The 16,330-nt window shown below is 35.5% G+C and overlaps 3 protein-coding genes across 3 annotated transcripts; 1 reads left to right on the top strand and 2 right to left on the bottom strand.

The window, feature by feature from the left end:
* Positions 1-356: 356 nt before the first annotated feature.
* On the bottom strand, positions 357-3,328 carry LOC113042178 (E3 ubiquitin-protein ligase TRIM21-like). The gene has a single exon (XM_026200799.1). It carries the CDS (start codon positions 1,196-1,198, stop codon positions 548-550), a length of 651 nt encoding a protein of 216 aa, XP_026056584.1. The 5' UTR covers positions 1,199-3,328; the 3' UTR covers positions 357-547.
* A 1,797-nt stretch (positions 3,329-5,125) lies between these two features.
* On the bottom strand, positions 5,126-9,104 carry btr33 (bloodthirsty-related gene family, member 33). The gene is made up of 4 exons (XM_026200421.1): positions 9,024-9,104; positions 7,052-7,626; positions 5,918-6,013; positions 5,126-5,140 (listed from the first exon to the last, which is right to left on the bottom strand). The coding sequence occupies exons 1-4, from the start codon at positions 9,073-9,075 to the stop codon at positions 5,126-5,128; spliced, it is 738 nt and encodes a 245-aa protein (XP_026056206.1). The 5' UTR covers positions 9,076-9,104.
* A 1,558-nt stretch (positions 9,105-10,662) lies between these two features.
* syt5b (synaptotagmin Vb) lies at positions 10,663-16,265 on the top strand. The gene is made up of 9 exons (XM_026200798.1): positions 10,663-10,920; positions 12,645-12,845; positions 13,222-13,403; positions 13,761-13,859; positions 13,967-14,134; positions 14,538-14,705; positions 14,843-14,957; positions 15,167-15,300; positions 15,400-16,265. Exons 2-9 carry the CDS (start codon positions 12,677-12,679, stop codon positions 15,607-15,609), a joined length of 1,245 nt encoding a protein of 414 aa, XP_026056583.1. The 5' UTR covers positions 10,663-10,920; positions 12,645-12,676; the 3' UTR covers positions 15,610-16,265.
* The last annotated feature ends 65 nt before the right edge of the window (positions 16,266-16,330 follow it).

Here is a 16,330-nt window from a genome sequence, read left to right as displayed (position 1 = left end):
AAAGGAAGATTTAGTGTGTGTGTGTGTGTGTGTGTGTGTGTGTGTGTGTGTGTGTGTGTGTGTGTGTGTGTGTGTGTGTGTGTGTGTGTACGTGCGTGCGTGTGTGTACCTGGTATTCCCTGCATTATTTATTTATTTATTGGAGGTGGGGGGGCGGTTGTGTAAGGGGTAGGGTTAGGGTAAGGGGATACAAAATACAATTTGTACAGTATAAAACCATTGCGCCTATGGGGAATCCTTGTAAACTATATAACAGTGTGTGTGTGTGTGTGTGTGTGTGTGTGTGAGATGCAAACTGCAAAAGTGCAAATTTATGCATTTAAATTCTACACATTTAATGACAGGTGATTGGGAAACTTTATTTATTTATGAATCACAAATATCACATTAAATCAAATCTTGGAAAAAAAACAATGATTTCAGTTCATTCAACAAAAAAATTGATAAACGTTTAAATAGAATAACAATTATCAACACTCTACATCAACTGTTTTATATCTGACAATGTTTGCTTTGTTACATTTCTATTTTTGTAGATTGTCTTTCTTCATATTGTTACAATATCGTATGTCTGATCCCCATTCTCAGAACTGACAGGTTGTATAACCAGTGGGGCATTGTTATTTCCTGTGTCATTCATGTCTGGGTTGAAGTAAGCCAGTAGGCTCTCGGTAAAGCACTGTCCAGTGAATGAGTATATATGTGTGCATGCACTCGTATCATAAAATGATACCTGACCTTTTTCGTAATTCACATATATACCAATTCTCTGTGGAAGAGTTTTTAGTGACAGAAGTACTGATTCACGGTCACAGGCCCTGTACTCGCTGCCCCCTCTCAGACAAACTGCCCAGTAACCGTCCTGTGGGCTCAGTGTCACCAAACCCTTCCTGTTGACAGATTTCCTGGCCACTCCCAAGTCCCATGCTGTTTTACCTGAGACTCCAACTTCCCAATAAGTTATTCCCCTTGAGATGGGCTCTCTCGACAGGACACACGGTGCTGTGTCAAAACGTTCGGCATTGTTTGGAACGCTGCGTTCTTCATTGCCGTCTGTCACACACTTCCTGTCTGCAGACACCACCAACCAGGGGTTTGCTGTGTCAGGGTCAAGGGTCATATTCACTGCAAGAATCACATCAGGTAAAGTCACAGTAAGTTTTCTGAAAAACAAAATTGTTTTATAGTGTATCCACATGTTTGACTGTAACAAAGAATTTTTTAAGATATATTCATAGGATTTATAAAGATTAAAGTAAAGCTTCAATGTTTCAAATAAAGACTCTAATTTGTTGAAGATTTAAAGGAAAAAAAAATAAATGAAAAGATTCGAGATGATTCGAAGACTCAAGGAAAGATTCAAGATGGCTCAAAGATTCAAGAAAAGATTCACAATGTTTCAAGGACTCAAGATTATTTTTAGGATTTAAATAAAGATTTGAGATTGTTTAAATGTTTGAAAATACAGGATTCATGGTTCAAGGATACAAAAAAAATAGATTGTTCAAAAGTTGAAGGAAAGATTCAGGATGGCTCAAAGATTTAAATACAGATTTAAGATGGCTCAAGGATTTAAAGTGTCATGAAACCCCCGTTTCAGCACTGGTCTTTCACACCTTGGATCTGAAAAAAGACTCCAGAAATGGGCATGTAAAACTGTGGAAAAGTGGGTGGTGGGAATAGGGGAGAAAACAACCAATAAAATACAGACCTATACAACATACTCATTATACAGACTAATGGATGTTAAAATATATTTAAAACAGAAAGAATAAAGGCAGTTATATTCAGTTTACTCTTCTTTGAATTTTTGGTCTATATAATTGTTTCTGTCAATGTATCAGTGCATGACATTATTTGTGCATCTTTTATTTGAAGAAGACATGATAACCCCCCACCCACCCCCAAAAAAAATCTGAGGCTAACAAAGGCATCCTGTGACGAATCGATGCATTTTTGTAAGAAAAATGTCCATATTCAAAATGTAATAATCAGTTTAATATAGCTTGCACTCACTGTTATAAACAGAAGCAGCTCCAGGCGGATGACACATGAGTTCAGCTTTGAGCATGCACCACTTAGAAGTGACGTACACGGAAACACGGCAGAGAGATCTAAACAACTGTAAATAATTAGAAGTACAAAATGAGGATTTTTAAAGAAGAATGTCAGAGGATTTTGATATAAACCAAGAGGGGACTTGTTAAAGTATGGAAACTTTGCTTCCTTTGGTCCTGTAAACAAACGTTGGTTTTCACGAGACTCGTCGGCGCATGCACAAACCTGACCTCATACATCATCAGCTCGGAGCTGCTTCCATGTACAGCTGTTTGCGCAAGATTATTAAGGTTTGAATATGGCATCTTTATCTTACACAAATGCATCGATTATTTACAGGAGGCCTTTGTTCACCCCCCAGAGCCGTGTGAAACACTTTATTTTTATGGATGGGCGCTTTTTATTTAACTTCTTTTGGACTGAAGCACTGCAACTCCCGCTGACTGCAATGATAGGAAATAAGCAGTTTATTATAATTCCGACTGGATTCGTCTGAAAGAAGAAAGTCACATTCACCAATGATGCCTCTGGGGTGAGTACTAACCCTTTAAGTTGTCTAATTTGAAAAGGTCTTCCTGCTACATTAATAGTAGTAAGGCTTTCCTCTTTGTATACATATCATAAAAAGTACAATTTTATATGTATTATTTGTGTCCTCTTCATAAATTGCTCGAGAAATGTTCTGTTTATTGTCCCCCCAAACTGTTAGACAAAATTTACGCCCCTGTATGTGTGCGTGCTAGTTCATGTTTGGAGCACAGGAGAATATGAACTATGTTTACATAAACTTGAAGCACACTTGCTCATGTCTGGATATGAACTATGATCCATGTAGCAAGTGTTGTTAAACTCATCACAGCATTCAGTGCAGAAACGATTGTCATGCACTCCACATGTTGTCATATTAAATATTTTTACGCTCATGTTTACAGAAATGAACTTACAGCGCAAAGCTCTTTCATAAGATTTGAATTCTCCACTGTAAGATGACCTCATGCATAATACAATGATGTGGAGTTCATTTTCCTGAATAATACTGAAAAAAGCTCAAAAACTGATGATGTAGACGTGTACTCTCCAGCCACAGCAGCCAATCACCACTCCAGATGAATGCATTTATGTCATTTTTCATGACATAGGCTCAGCTTTGCTTTTTGAACCTGAAGAACAAAATTGCTTCAATGATGAGTGCTAAAGTTGTTTTTACTGATGTGAAACCTGTTCATATATGTAAACATAAAAAGGGGGTTTCATGACACTTTAAGGAAAGATTTAATATTGTTTATAGATTCAAGGGGGAAAACATTAAATGAATTAAACAAAAATAAACCAAGTTTAAAAAATTATGTTTCAAAAGGGTTCAAAGACTGAATTAAAGATTGAATACTGTTTGAGAATTCAAATAACAATTCAAGATTGTTTAAAGATTTAAAGGAAAAAAGATAAAATTATCTTAAAAGACTTGTTCAAAGATTTTAGTTAGGATGGCGCCAAGATACAAAAAATAAATAAATAAATAAATTTACTGTTGCTAACACACAGTTCATGAAACAATTCACAATTTTCTCACAACTACAGTGCTGGTCATATAATTAGAATATCATCAAAAAGTTTATTTATTACACTAATTCCATTCAAAAAGTGAAACTTGTATATTATATTCATTCATTACACACATACTGATATATTTCAAATGTTTATTTATTTTAATTTTGATGTTTATAACTGACAACTAAAGAAAATCGCAAATTCTGTATATCAGAAATTAGAATATTGTGAAAAGGTTCAATATTGAAGACAGCTGGTGCCACACTCTAATCAACGAATTAACTCAAAACACCTGCAAAGCCTTTAAATGGTCTCTCAGTCTAGTTTTATAGGCTACACAATCATGGGGAAGACTGCTGACTTGACAGTTTTCCAAAAGACGACCATTGACACCTTGCACAAGGAGGGCAAGACACAAAAGGTCATTGCAAAAGAGGCTGGCTGTTCACAGAGCTCTGTGTCCAAGCACATTAATAGAGAGGCAAAGGGAAGGAAAAGATGTGGTAGAAAAAAAGTGTACAATCAATAGGGATAACTGTGCCCTGGAGAGGATTGTGAAACAAAACCCATTCAAAAATGTGGGGGAGATTCACAAAGAGTGGACTGCAGCTGGAGTCAGTGCTTCAAGAACCACTACGCACAGACCCTTCATTGTTCTTGTTGCAACACATTGATTTCAGCTGTCGCATTTTTTGTGTTAAGCCACTCTTGAACAACAGACAACGTCAGAAGCGTCTCGCTTCAAAAAGGACTGGACTGCTGCTGAGTGGTCCACAGTTATGTTCTCTGATGAAAGTAAATGTTGCATTTCATTTGAACATCAGGGTCCCAGAGTCTGGAGGAAGAGAGGAGAGGCACACAATCAAGCAAACAATGTTGCTTGAGGTCCAGTTTAAAGTTTCCACAGTCAGTGATGGTTTGCAGTGTCATGTCATCTGCTGGTGTTGGTCCACTGTGTTTCCAGTGGTCAACACAGCTGTATACCAGGAAGTTTTAGAGCACTTCATGCTTCCTGCTGCAGACCAACTTTATTGAGATGCAGATTTCATTTTCCAACAGGACTTGGCACCTGCACACAGTGCAGAAAATCTATGGGGTATTGTGAAGAGGAAGATGCGATATGCCAGACCCAAGAATGCAGAAGAGCTGAAGGCCACTATCAGAGCAACCTGGGCTCTCATAACACTTTTTCTCATAACGCCATATTGCTGCAGTAATTCAGGCAAAAGGAGCCCCAACTAAGTATTGAGTGTTGTACATGCTCATTCTTTTCATTTTTATACTTTTTAGGTGGCCAATATTTCTAAAAATCCTTTCTTTGTATTGGTCTTAAGTAATATTCAAATTTTCTGAGATACTGAATTTGGGATTTTCCTTAGTTGAAATGTATAATCATCAAAATTAAAAGAAATAAACATTTGAAATATATCAGTCTGTGTGTAATGAATTAATATAATATAAAAGTTTCACTTTTTGAATGGAATTAGTGAAATAAATCAACTTTTTGATGATATTCTAATTATATGACCAGCACCTGTATAATCACAATCTCAAAGCTACACACCAACTTGTGCAAACTACACACTTCCAGGTCAAAGTCAAACATTTCAGTCAAAAAACATATTCTCTTAAACTTTGGCCTCAGATGACACACAAACCTGTCAAATACACGTTTCCTGTCTTGTGAACAGTGAAATCAATTCAAAACACTGTTACAAAAATTCCCTTTTGGGAAACAGGAAACATTTTGCTAGTCACTGAGAGTATGCCACATAAATAGATGGATGCAGATACAGTACAGGAGAAATTCAGCAATACACTTTTTACTTTCATTACACTATTGTGAAGTGATCTTACAGTAGATAAAAAGCACTAGAAGAGAAAAGTTCAAAGACCAAACAACAGAATATACAGTAAAGACAAATTGGAATATTCTGTCAGTTACTGTAAATAAATAAACAAATCCAATCCTTATTCTGTGCATACATGTTTTTACATTGTACATACATGTTGTTACATTGTACAAAAAACTAGTAATTAAATCTGTATTTAATTTCTGTAATTACATTTATAATTACACTGTTGACCCACTTTACACCTTAACCCACCCTTAAACTTACCCATACCTCCAACCCTCTCCCTAACCTTACCCCTATCCCACCTCAATAGCAGCAAAAGTGTTTTAAAATACAATATGGACACAATAAGTACATTGTACTTATTTTTTTATGTAAGTACATAGTAGTTAAGGCCACCTAATATAAAGTGGGACCAAAAAATGTAAATGTAAAAATAGTTGGCAGCCTCTTACTTTATTTAGTTTTATAGAGTGCCTGAGTTCCTCGACTTTACTCCATCTCTCCATAATCATCCGCTTCAGGTCAGACTGTGTCTTTAATAACTGAGTCTTTGAGAAAAACAGAGAAAATATGATTGTGCTTACAATTCTGTCTCCTGAAAATGTAGAGCAACTGTAAAACAAAACATAATGAATAATAAAAGACAATACAGTAATGAAGATCTAACGATAATAAGGAATAATGATTTGTATTCAAATTGAATAATGCTTATTTGAAGAAAAAAAAATCATATTCAAAATTAAAACCTATATAATTATTATTATTATTATTATTATTATTATTATTATTATTATTATTGTGATCCTGTCATATGATGTTATTAAATTTTTTCCTTTCTCTTTGGAGTTACAAGCTTTTGTATTGGGATACACATGGGTCAGATGTGGGCCAGATCAGGAGCAACATTATATTTATTTAGTTATTTGGCCGGATTTGGCTCAAAACTGATGTCTGGGAAACAACCTGGAATTTATGTTTCTAAACAAAACGTGGCTGAATGAGCACCATGCTATGTCGGAAGTGATTGCACTGTATTCTATGTGTATTCATTTTCTATTCTTAACTGTTTAAATTTGTTTAAAATCAATTTTTAAATCATTTTAAAAGTTTAAACAGAAGGTCAAAGTAAGTGCTGGGGAGGTAAAGTGAATATGGGCAAAGAAAGGCAAGTTTGTTGGATAATCAGTTGAAAGCAGGATCTCTGAGTTCTATTTGTTTGGTTAATGATGGTCAAAGTAAGAAGGGGGTGAAGTAGTGGAATAATTATTTTGGGAGAATTTTCCACGTAGTGGGGAAGAGGCTGAAAAAAGTTTGAGAATGTTTGTTTGTGTTAAGAGCACATTACTAAAATTAGGTTTTTAAATTCCTTGTGTTTATTGCTGTGATAATTGTTATTACTATTATTCTTATTTTAATGATTACTTCCTTTTATGTAAAGCACTTTGAATTGCCATTGTGTATGAAATGTGATATACAAATAAACTCGCCTTGCCTTACCTTAAACATTTTTATCTATAATATATTATATTATAACATTGCTTTCACTTTCACTACAATGGCAATAATTCACTGAGCAAGTAGCAAACCTTTCTCTCTGCCCATTCTCTCTCCACTGGTATTGTGTGGTGTGTGCTGTGTTCTGTATTCATGCACAACACACAAACAGCAGACTGGTCATATCTGCAGTAAAGCTCCAAGGGTCTTTCGTGTATCCTGCAGATCCGCTTGTCCATCCGCTGCGGCTGCACCAGCGTGTGCTTGGTGAACCTGGAGGTGTGGGAAGTCACATGAACCTCACAGTATGATGCCACACACACCAGGCATGATTTTACAGCACGGGACGCTTTCTCTAACGGGCACAAGTCACATAAAACGTTGTCCGATGCAACTGGATGATACTCTGACGACCTCTGACCTTTCTGCTTGCGGATTTGCTTGGCCATCTCACGGGCAAAAGAATTTTCGCGGAGCTCTGGTGTTTCCTGGAAAACTGTGGAGCATTTGGGGCAGTGGGAGGAGCCAGATGCAGTCCACTGTGCAAGGATACAGGACTGGCAAAATGTATGGCCACATGGGAGGGACACAGGATGAGTGAAAACATCTAGACAAACTGAGCACTGAAACAACTCCTTAGACAGGAGTGGGGTTGAGGATGACATCACTACGGTAGAAAAACACAGTGACATCATAAATCATTGGATGTGTTTAGAAACAGGGACAAACAACATGAGGAATCTAAACACAAATAGGGTGGAAGTTTTTACATGTGTCTGCTGCCATTAAATACAAACACTAAATTACTAAATAACTAAAGTTAGTAATCACTAAAATTACAGTTAATAGCGACAATATGTATTTCCACATTATAAACCCATTTAAACTACATTCAGAAAGCACCAGAATCTATGATTTTATTTTAAATAAATACACAAACACACACACACCAACGTTCTTAACCATTCCAGAAAGAATATTTGGTGGAAAAGGCTCACTCTGAATCATGGGACGAGTTTTTATTTTATCTATGTGTTATAATGTGTGGTAATAAGTGCTGAATTTGAAATTGTCTATGCTTCAACTGTGTCAACTTGCTATATAGCAAAATCATACACCACCAAAAACACAAACACAAAGGTTTCAGATAAATATCCACCTGATGTTTATGTGCATTTGGTTTAGTAAACATATAAGTTATATAAGGGTTACCTGGAAACCTATGTAAAATAGGAATTTATATAATTCAATTTAGTGTACTTTAAATCTTAAATGTGTATATTGTACTTGCAGATAATATCAAATAAATAAAAGACCTGTTAATTGAAACACTTTTATGTTTCTTAATGTTTTCTTTGCAGTACATTTTGTTTTAAAGATTATTTTGTGGTGTTGACTAACATATTAAAGCACATAAATTAGTAACTGATTATAATTTTAACTCGTGTCTAAATCTTACATTTAAAGTTACTAAAAATACTAATTACAACTTTACTTCAAATGTTTAATTACAAATATGGTATATTTCAGTTTATATCATACTTGTTTCAATAAAAATGCAATCACTTGTCCAAAATCAACATATTAAATTGGGAATAAGTATATTATTTTTAATGTATATTTTGTACACAATAAAGACTCTTTTGTAGAGGAGAATATTTGCACAAAGCATTGTATGAATACACTAAACAAGCCGCATCAAAAAAGCCTTTGAGACTGGTTCATGATGTGGGTGTGTGTTCTGTCTTTTGTTCATTTATGCATTAGTTAGAAATATATATATATATATATATATATATATATATATATGCGATGTGAACATCTTGTGAATGCTGCTTTCATTAGCGTTTTATGTAAAGTTTCATCTTGCTGCCTTATCACTAAACATTCACCAACAGGTCAAAGTCCAGTAAAGGCAGGTGAGCACTATATTCAGTCAGTGTAGTGCCCAAGAAATTATTTATGCTTGTTAATTTCATTGAGTATCTATAGGTAAATCATAAGTAAATGAAGATTTCTCAAGTAGCCATGCCCTGTAATAAACATTTGTAACACAACTCTTACCTGTCAGAAAAGGTGTTTCAGTCAGGAAGCAGAAAAGCGGTGTTTTCACCATGCAGCAGCTGAATGACAATGGTAAGTGATTGTGAGGTTTAACCCCGCCTCTTTGGGCAGGGTTGGGATCCTGCTCCATGGAACTGCTGAGTTAACCCTTTCAATAACTATAAATGTAAAGGCTTTTGTAAAGACAAGAAAGGTGTGTAATGTCTTGCATAAGCCCTATACATTACTAACACGCTTATAACATGTTATATACCTCTTAAAAATAATAAAATCAAATGAAGTTTTTCTGAGATATCTGTTTCATTTGGAATTTGTGTTTAGTTTGTGAATGCATGGAAAGAATGTAAATTCACCTTTTCAACATAAAAAGAGCAGATAATACACTAGGAAACATTATATGCCATTTGATGTATGAATTGCATCATGACATAATTATAAAATTAGGTATTTGATGCCTTGAGCTAATAGATATAGTAGGGAGGTTTGTGCAACAAATCGCTTTACTTGTCTCACTCTCACTTATCTCTGACAGAATATTATAAGGCTCTGTTCTAGTCTCTGTCTATCATTTTTGAAGCGCACAAGATAACATTAAACTATATAATGCTTTACTTGCATTATTCTGATTATTTTGTTGTTTAAGATAAGAATCATGTTAAATAAAGAAATAGTATACTTTTATTAATTAATTAATATATAACAAAAAAATAGTATAATCTACTAAGAAAATATATTAAGTGTGAAGTTAATGTAGTGTTTCCAGAGGGTTATTAACCTCGCTGACCCAATGATCATTTTGCTGCCAAATGGTCTTCTCTTAACTTTGTGATTTCTGTATTGCATTAGTTTTGAATATTTCTCATGAGAATTTAATCATTTTTTACTTTAAATCTAGGTTAAGTTTCTTTTGGCTCATTTCATCTGTAAAATAATACATGCCTAACAATTCTGCACACCTGAATAGTAAAGAGTTTTTCACTTTTAGCCTGCATGGACAATTATATATTACTTATAAATGATTACATACAAAATCAATGGTAGTTATTAATATTGAAGTGGTTTGGAATTGTTGAAATGTGCCTGAAAAAATAAATATGAATATCACCGTGCCTAATAATTATGCATGCACTGTACTATAAACTGCAGAAGCAACAAGTATATCATATACTGTACCAAAAGCCTCTGCAAGGCTACCAAACATGGCTTTAGCAGTTCTTTTGCCATATCAAACCCCAATATACAAAAGTGTTATACAAAAGCAGTACTATTAGATCAATAGTAGTGTCGAAATGATCAAAATGGATAGGTTTTAAATGACTGAACATGCTTAGTTAGGAATACTTTGTGATTTATTGATTGAAAAAAATTGCGAATGTAATCCGTGATCAAACAGATTATCTGGGCAGAGAGGCTATTTTCATCCACAACGTGTCCCAGATGGGAACAATGATGTCGAGCATGATGTTTTATGTGGATTAGAGGGGCAGTTGATGCTTGGCAGTAGTCACATAAATAGGAGCTCTCAAAGGAAATGAACACAATATTAACATATCACTGGGGAGTAAAAAAAAAAAAGCTTTTTTTTTTTAAGTACAGTAACATACTCGGAATAAAGGCAGAGGCGTGGTTTATGTGAAATTATGGAGGAACCTTCTATAACTGCATAGCAGATGTGATGGGGATGGGGAGAGAGATTAGTGGTGCTTTAATGATTTGAAAGCACTTGAGCTTAAAGCTGATGGGGAGGGGGTTAAACCACCAGAACCATACTTATCACAATATACACACATCAGCATGTCTGGCTAAGGGCTGCTGGGAAAACAAGGCAGGCATCGTCTTAATATTACCTAAGGAAGGTATTTCCCACCCAAGATATCCGGAGGTATTCATTTATCAGGTATGTTGCAATCTTTATTTATATATGTTTTATACAGACACGTGCTTTCATGTTATATCACACGTTAGCAGACCTGACTGGACACACATGAGCAATATGCACATTATCAGGGCAAATTGTTTTGAGTGAAATGTAAAATATATAATTTCAATGCGTTTGTGTGTTACCATCGTAACCTGTTGCTGAAGATGAGCGCGAATGACGCGCGCATTCCTGCAAATGCAGCCTGTTTAGAGCGCGCGGGACGCTTTCACATTTACCACAGCGTTCACAATTGTAATGAACTTTTGTTCTGTATTATCATGTAGAACATGTAGAAAATCCCGAAATGTCTTGCATGCGATGTATAAATATTACAATGGACCTAAAAGAAAAAGCTAGGCTATGTTTTTTGATCATCAGCTAAGAAACATAACGTGAAAATATGCCAAACATAATCTTGGATAAAAAGCCCATATATATATATATGTAGATAAAGAGATTCCGTGATTTGTCACCTAAGTGCATTCATTATAGACTTAGGCAATATCTGAATTACATGTAAGTTAATATAAATTACTAGCTGGTAAAATACAATGTTAGTAAACAAATGAATCGTGATTGAAGCGGTCGTCACAATTTGCAGATATTTCATTACAAATTCCCTCACGGTTTTGGAAAACATCTGCACTTCCTACTTTGCCCTACTACCCCAAACAATATTTTTTGTTAGTATTTTAACCAAAGTTGGTCTTTTTACAGAGGGGTCTTATTACTCAATAAAATCACCTGAAGTCAAAACTTAAAATCACAATCATTCTGGGGTTTTCATTGGTTTAGCTTCATAAATATGAAAACAAAATTACACATTGCATAAAGATCTAATGCACATAGAACATTTTGCAGTGTGATCGTGTATTTAGGATGGTAGCTACTGAGATGTTGTTTCTTTTCATTTAGTGTTTTGAGAAGACCTTAATGAAGCATTAATGAATGAAGGGAAGAATCAATGCAGGGAAGAAAGCTATAATTTCTCAAATAGTTGCCTTGTTTATCTGAGTTATCTGAGCTCTGGTTTTGTCCCCCTAACCCAACCCCCCCATAATCTCGTTAAGCATGGGAGAGAGAAAGAGAGAGAGAGAGAGACATAGACCAGTAGAGATGGGGGTGGATTGTGGTTTGGCAAAGGAGGGTAAATACATCATGGATTAGAATCAGCCATGTTTGTTTTCTGGCTTTAGGGAACATGCATGCACATACACATTTGTACGGTGAATATACACAATTCATGATTTCAGGATGCATTAGATGTGAACCGAAATCTCAGCCTTTGAATGTGTGAAATGAACTTTGGATCCATGTATAGTACAGAATTAGACATAACTGTATAAGATCTATGATTTGAGCTGCTTTTAGCACCTACTCTTATGCTGTCATGTTTCCAAGGAAACAGTTTCTCTTTGCCATTTAAAAAAGTACCACAATCATATTCTGTGCCAAGAATAAATGTTGTTGTTCAGATAGATATAGAGAAAATATTGATAGTATTTGTTACTTCTACACTTATTCACCTTTCATGAGAGATAAAAAAACACTTTTCAAACCAAACATGAAGAATGACCTGAATTTGAAGAATTTATTTTCTAAAGATGATTTCTTACTAAGACATTTCTTATTTATTTTCTTTTTTTTTTTCTGAGAGTTTCTGAACTGTGTGCATCCACTTTCTGTGTTGTTATTTTCAGGCTGTACATTGGATTCTCGACACCCAGCTGGTATGAGGTTAGTGAACATGGGGGTCCGTGTTCGGCGGACTGCTGAACCAGAAGAATCAGAACCTGAACCACAACCGAAACCAGAACACAAGCACCCTCCTGCTCATCCTGCCCATCACGACTATGAACACATGAAGAACAAGTTCATGAATGAGCTGGAACATCTTTCATGTAAGCTTCTACTTTTGGCCATACATTAACATAAAAGAGTAAAAAAAAAAAATAAAAAAATATTAAACTCACTGCACTTTATTTCATTAATATACAGAATACACTGATTTTGTTGGGATTGTGTAGCCTCACAGAACACAAAATCAGTTTTCATTTTCATTTATTCTCTAAATCATTATCTGCATCTGATGAGAAGCCAGATTACGTTAATGGAGCACCTTGATTCATAGTTTTTGTTCAGCTTTACAGACGATGGTGATTGCAAATCACAAGCGCATTGAATTGATGTGACACAACACTAAGCGACTATTGTCCTGTGTGATGTATGTCCTGTACCTGTTTCCATGGGGACTGACCAGCTCTCTGTTCTCTACAGTGCCGATGTGGGCTGTAGGAGCCATCGTGGTCGTGGTTCTCGCCCTTGTGGCTTGCTTTATATATTGCATGTTCAAGAAATGCTTTGGCAAGAAGAAGAAATCCAAGAAAGCTCGAGAGAGGAAGAGAGCAGGACGGAGAAAAATGGAAGGGACTGAAGGAGAGGGTGAAGGAGAAAAAAAGGTGTGAAAAGAAATACACAAATATAACCTCAATTAAAAAAAAGTATTATTTATTTTATAATGGTTTGCTATAAAAAAAGAAATCACTTTACAATAAGGTCCCATTGGTTAATATTAGTTAATGCACTGACTAACAAAGAGTAAGACATCTTTTACTGTTAATTTTTACTGTTAGTTCATGTTAACCAATGTAGTAACTAATGTTAACAAATGGAACTTTATTGTACAATATATAAGAATAAAAACCATTATAGCTATAGAATAAAGTTAAAACACAGCACAACATCCTTTGTTATTTCAAATTAATTTAAATATTCAATGAACATACTGCATATAATATGACTATTCATCTTTGCAGGAAGAAGGAGAAAAAAAGGAGGGGGAAGTGCAAAAAGAAGAGCACGAAAACCTTGGAAAACTGGAATTCTCTTTGGATTACAACTTCACTGATGCTCAGGTGCCTAATGTATTCACATATTTATTTAAAGAGCACTGCGATAGGTAGCGATGTCATGATGTCATTGTAACAAGACACATGGAACATGTCTAATTTTCTGTCAACAGCTGATAGTTGGAGTTCTTCAGGCTCAAGATCTTCCTGCTATGGACATTGGCGGTACATCCGACCCATATGTGAAAGTTTACCTGCTTCCAGACAAGAAGAAGAAGTTTGAAACCAAAGTCCAGCGCAAAAATCTGTGCCCTGTGTTTAATGAGACCTTCATCTTCAAGGTTTATTTTGTTCGATGTTTTGTTTGGTTATGAAGTACGAAGCCAGGTTCTGACTCACAGTATGTGCATGATGAGTCATGTATGTGTTTACGTTAATGTGGCCGTCCAGTATAATTCATAACATTTTATTGCCTGTAGGTTTGTCTTTTGTGTGATCTGGCGTCTGTTTAGTTCTACCTGTAGTCTGTTTGTCCATCTCTCTCTCTCTCAGGTTTTGTGTCAGGGTTTTGTCTCCTTGTGTGGCATTCTATAAGTTCCCAGAAATCCCTGCTTCCCTACAATGGTTTTGTCATTCATTTTTTGATTGACAGCTCTCAAGGTATCACTGAGGTTATATACGTTTTTGAAGGAATAGTTCACTTAAAAATGAACTAATATTCCCGCCTCTTCTCATGCGTTATAGATTCCCTATGCTGAATTGGGAGGTAAAACTCTGGTGCTTCAGGTGTTTGATTTCGATCGGTTCGGTAAACATGATGTGATTGGCCAGATAACGATTCCCATGAACTGTGTGGATCTTGCACAACCGCTGCATGAATGGAGGGATCTCGAAAGTGGAGAAAAGGAGGAGGTACATTTTATTTTCTATCTGTATTTGTATGAGCATGTCTGAATTGAATTTTCAGGTATGCCATCCTTGATTCCTGAGTTTTTAAACAGTATATTTTACATTTGTTCCTGTGATCAGTCTTTATTTCTCTTCAACAGGAGAAACTTGGAGACGTTTGTATTTCTCTGCGTTATGTGCCGACTGCTGGTAAACTCACCGTTAACATAATGGAGGCCAAAAATCTCAAAAAAATGGATGTTGGTGGTTTATCAGGTACAGTTTAGCAGTGAATTTAAATATTTAAGTTACATTTGCACTATGTCATAGTTTTGATGCTTTTTCCAAAATGTGGAAAGTGCTAACAATTGAGAATGAGCAGGTGACTAAATAATAAATGAACTTTATAATGTAATTTTCAGTTTGCTGTATGGTTTCTTGTATTTTTTCTCTTTTTTTCACTTTTCAACTACTTCCTGTGTCAGATCCGTATGTGAAGATTGTGTTACAGCATAATGGAAAGCGTCTGAAGAAAAAGAAAACTACAGTTAAAAAGAACACACTGAACCCATACTTTAATGAGAGCTTCAGCTTCGAGGTCCCGTTTGAACAGATTCAGGTGACGTGCATTTTAAAAATTTGAAGCTGTATTTTATTCATGTCCAAAAATGGAATAAATTCAGGTTCTAAAGTGCAAACCCACTCTATCCTAATGCAGAAAGTCCAGCTCCTCATAACTGTGTTTGACTACGACAAGCTGGGAAGCAACGATCCTATTGGCAAAACCTTTATCGGTTATGGTGCCACAGGTGTCGGCTTACGCCATTGGTCAGAGATGCTGGCCAATCCCAGGCGTCCAGTTGCCCAGTGGCACACACTTCAACCAGAGGAAGAGGTGGAAGCAGCTTTGAAAGCACCACATCGCTAAATACAAGAGGGTAATTCACCCAGAGTAAAAGTCACATCCAGTGCAACAGTGAATCATCCACCTACTGAGCAACTTAGTGAATGGCATTGATAGGCACTGCATGCATCAGCTTTACTAGCATGACCAGTGATCTTTACAGTTTATGTTTTGTGGAAACCTAGCATTGCTGAGTTAGTTTCACACATATTGTTTTCTCTCCCGAGATTATTTTGTGTTACGTGAAGATCGTCTTGATTTGTTATGAGTTGTATAACTAATTGCATGTGTTTTTGTTTGGAGTTGATGTGTTTTCTTTATGGTAGCTGTCACTCAGCATGGTTTTGTAAGTTATTTTTGTGTTAAAGATGTGATGATGAATTGTTGTTAATTTTGATGAGAGTTAAACCAGTACAGACAGTATGTCAGCGATTTTTGGCAAATATAAAATGAATTAAAGAATTTAAATCTTCTCTTGCTGCATTTAATTAATAGCTATGCAAATGAAAACAGTTAAAATGGTTATATTTATATGAATTGATTGCTATTGTCAAAACAAGGTACAAATTTATTTTGTTCCACTTTTGTATTCCCAATGCTAAACTCATTTTGTGTTTGAAAATGCAAATCAAATAAAACTGATGTTTCATTTGTTTCTTTTGTGCACTCTACTTTATCTTTCAGTCAAAGGAATATGTTTTTCATGTAAACATTATGATATTATGAACATCATTTCTATTGTCAT

Source organism: Carassius auratus, chromosome 24, assembly GCF_003368295.1.
Source record: "Carassius auratus strain Wakin chromosome 24, ASM336829v1, whole genome shotgun sequence".
Taxonomy (NCBI): Eukaryota; Metazoa; Chordata; class Actinopteri; order Cypriniformes; family Cyprinidae; genus Carassius; species Carassius auratus.
This window is presented reverse-complemented; position numbering and strand designations above follow the sequence as displayed.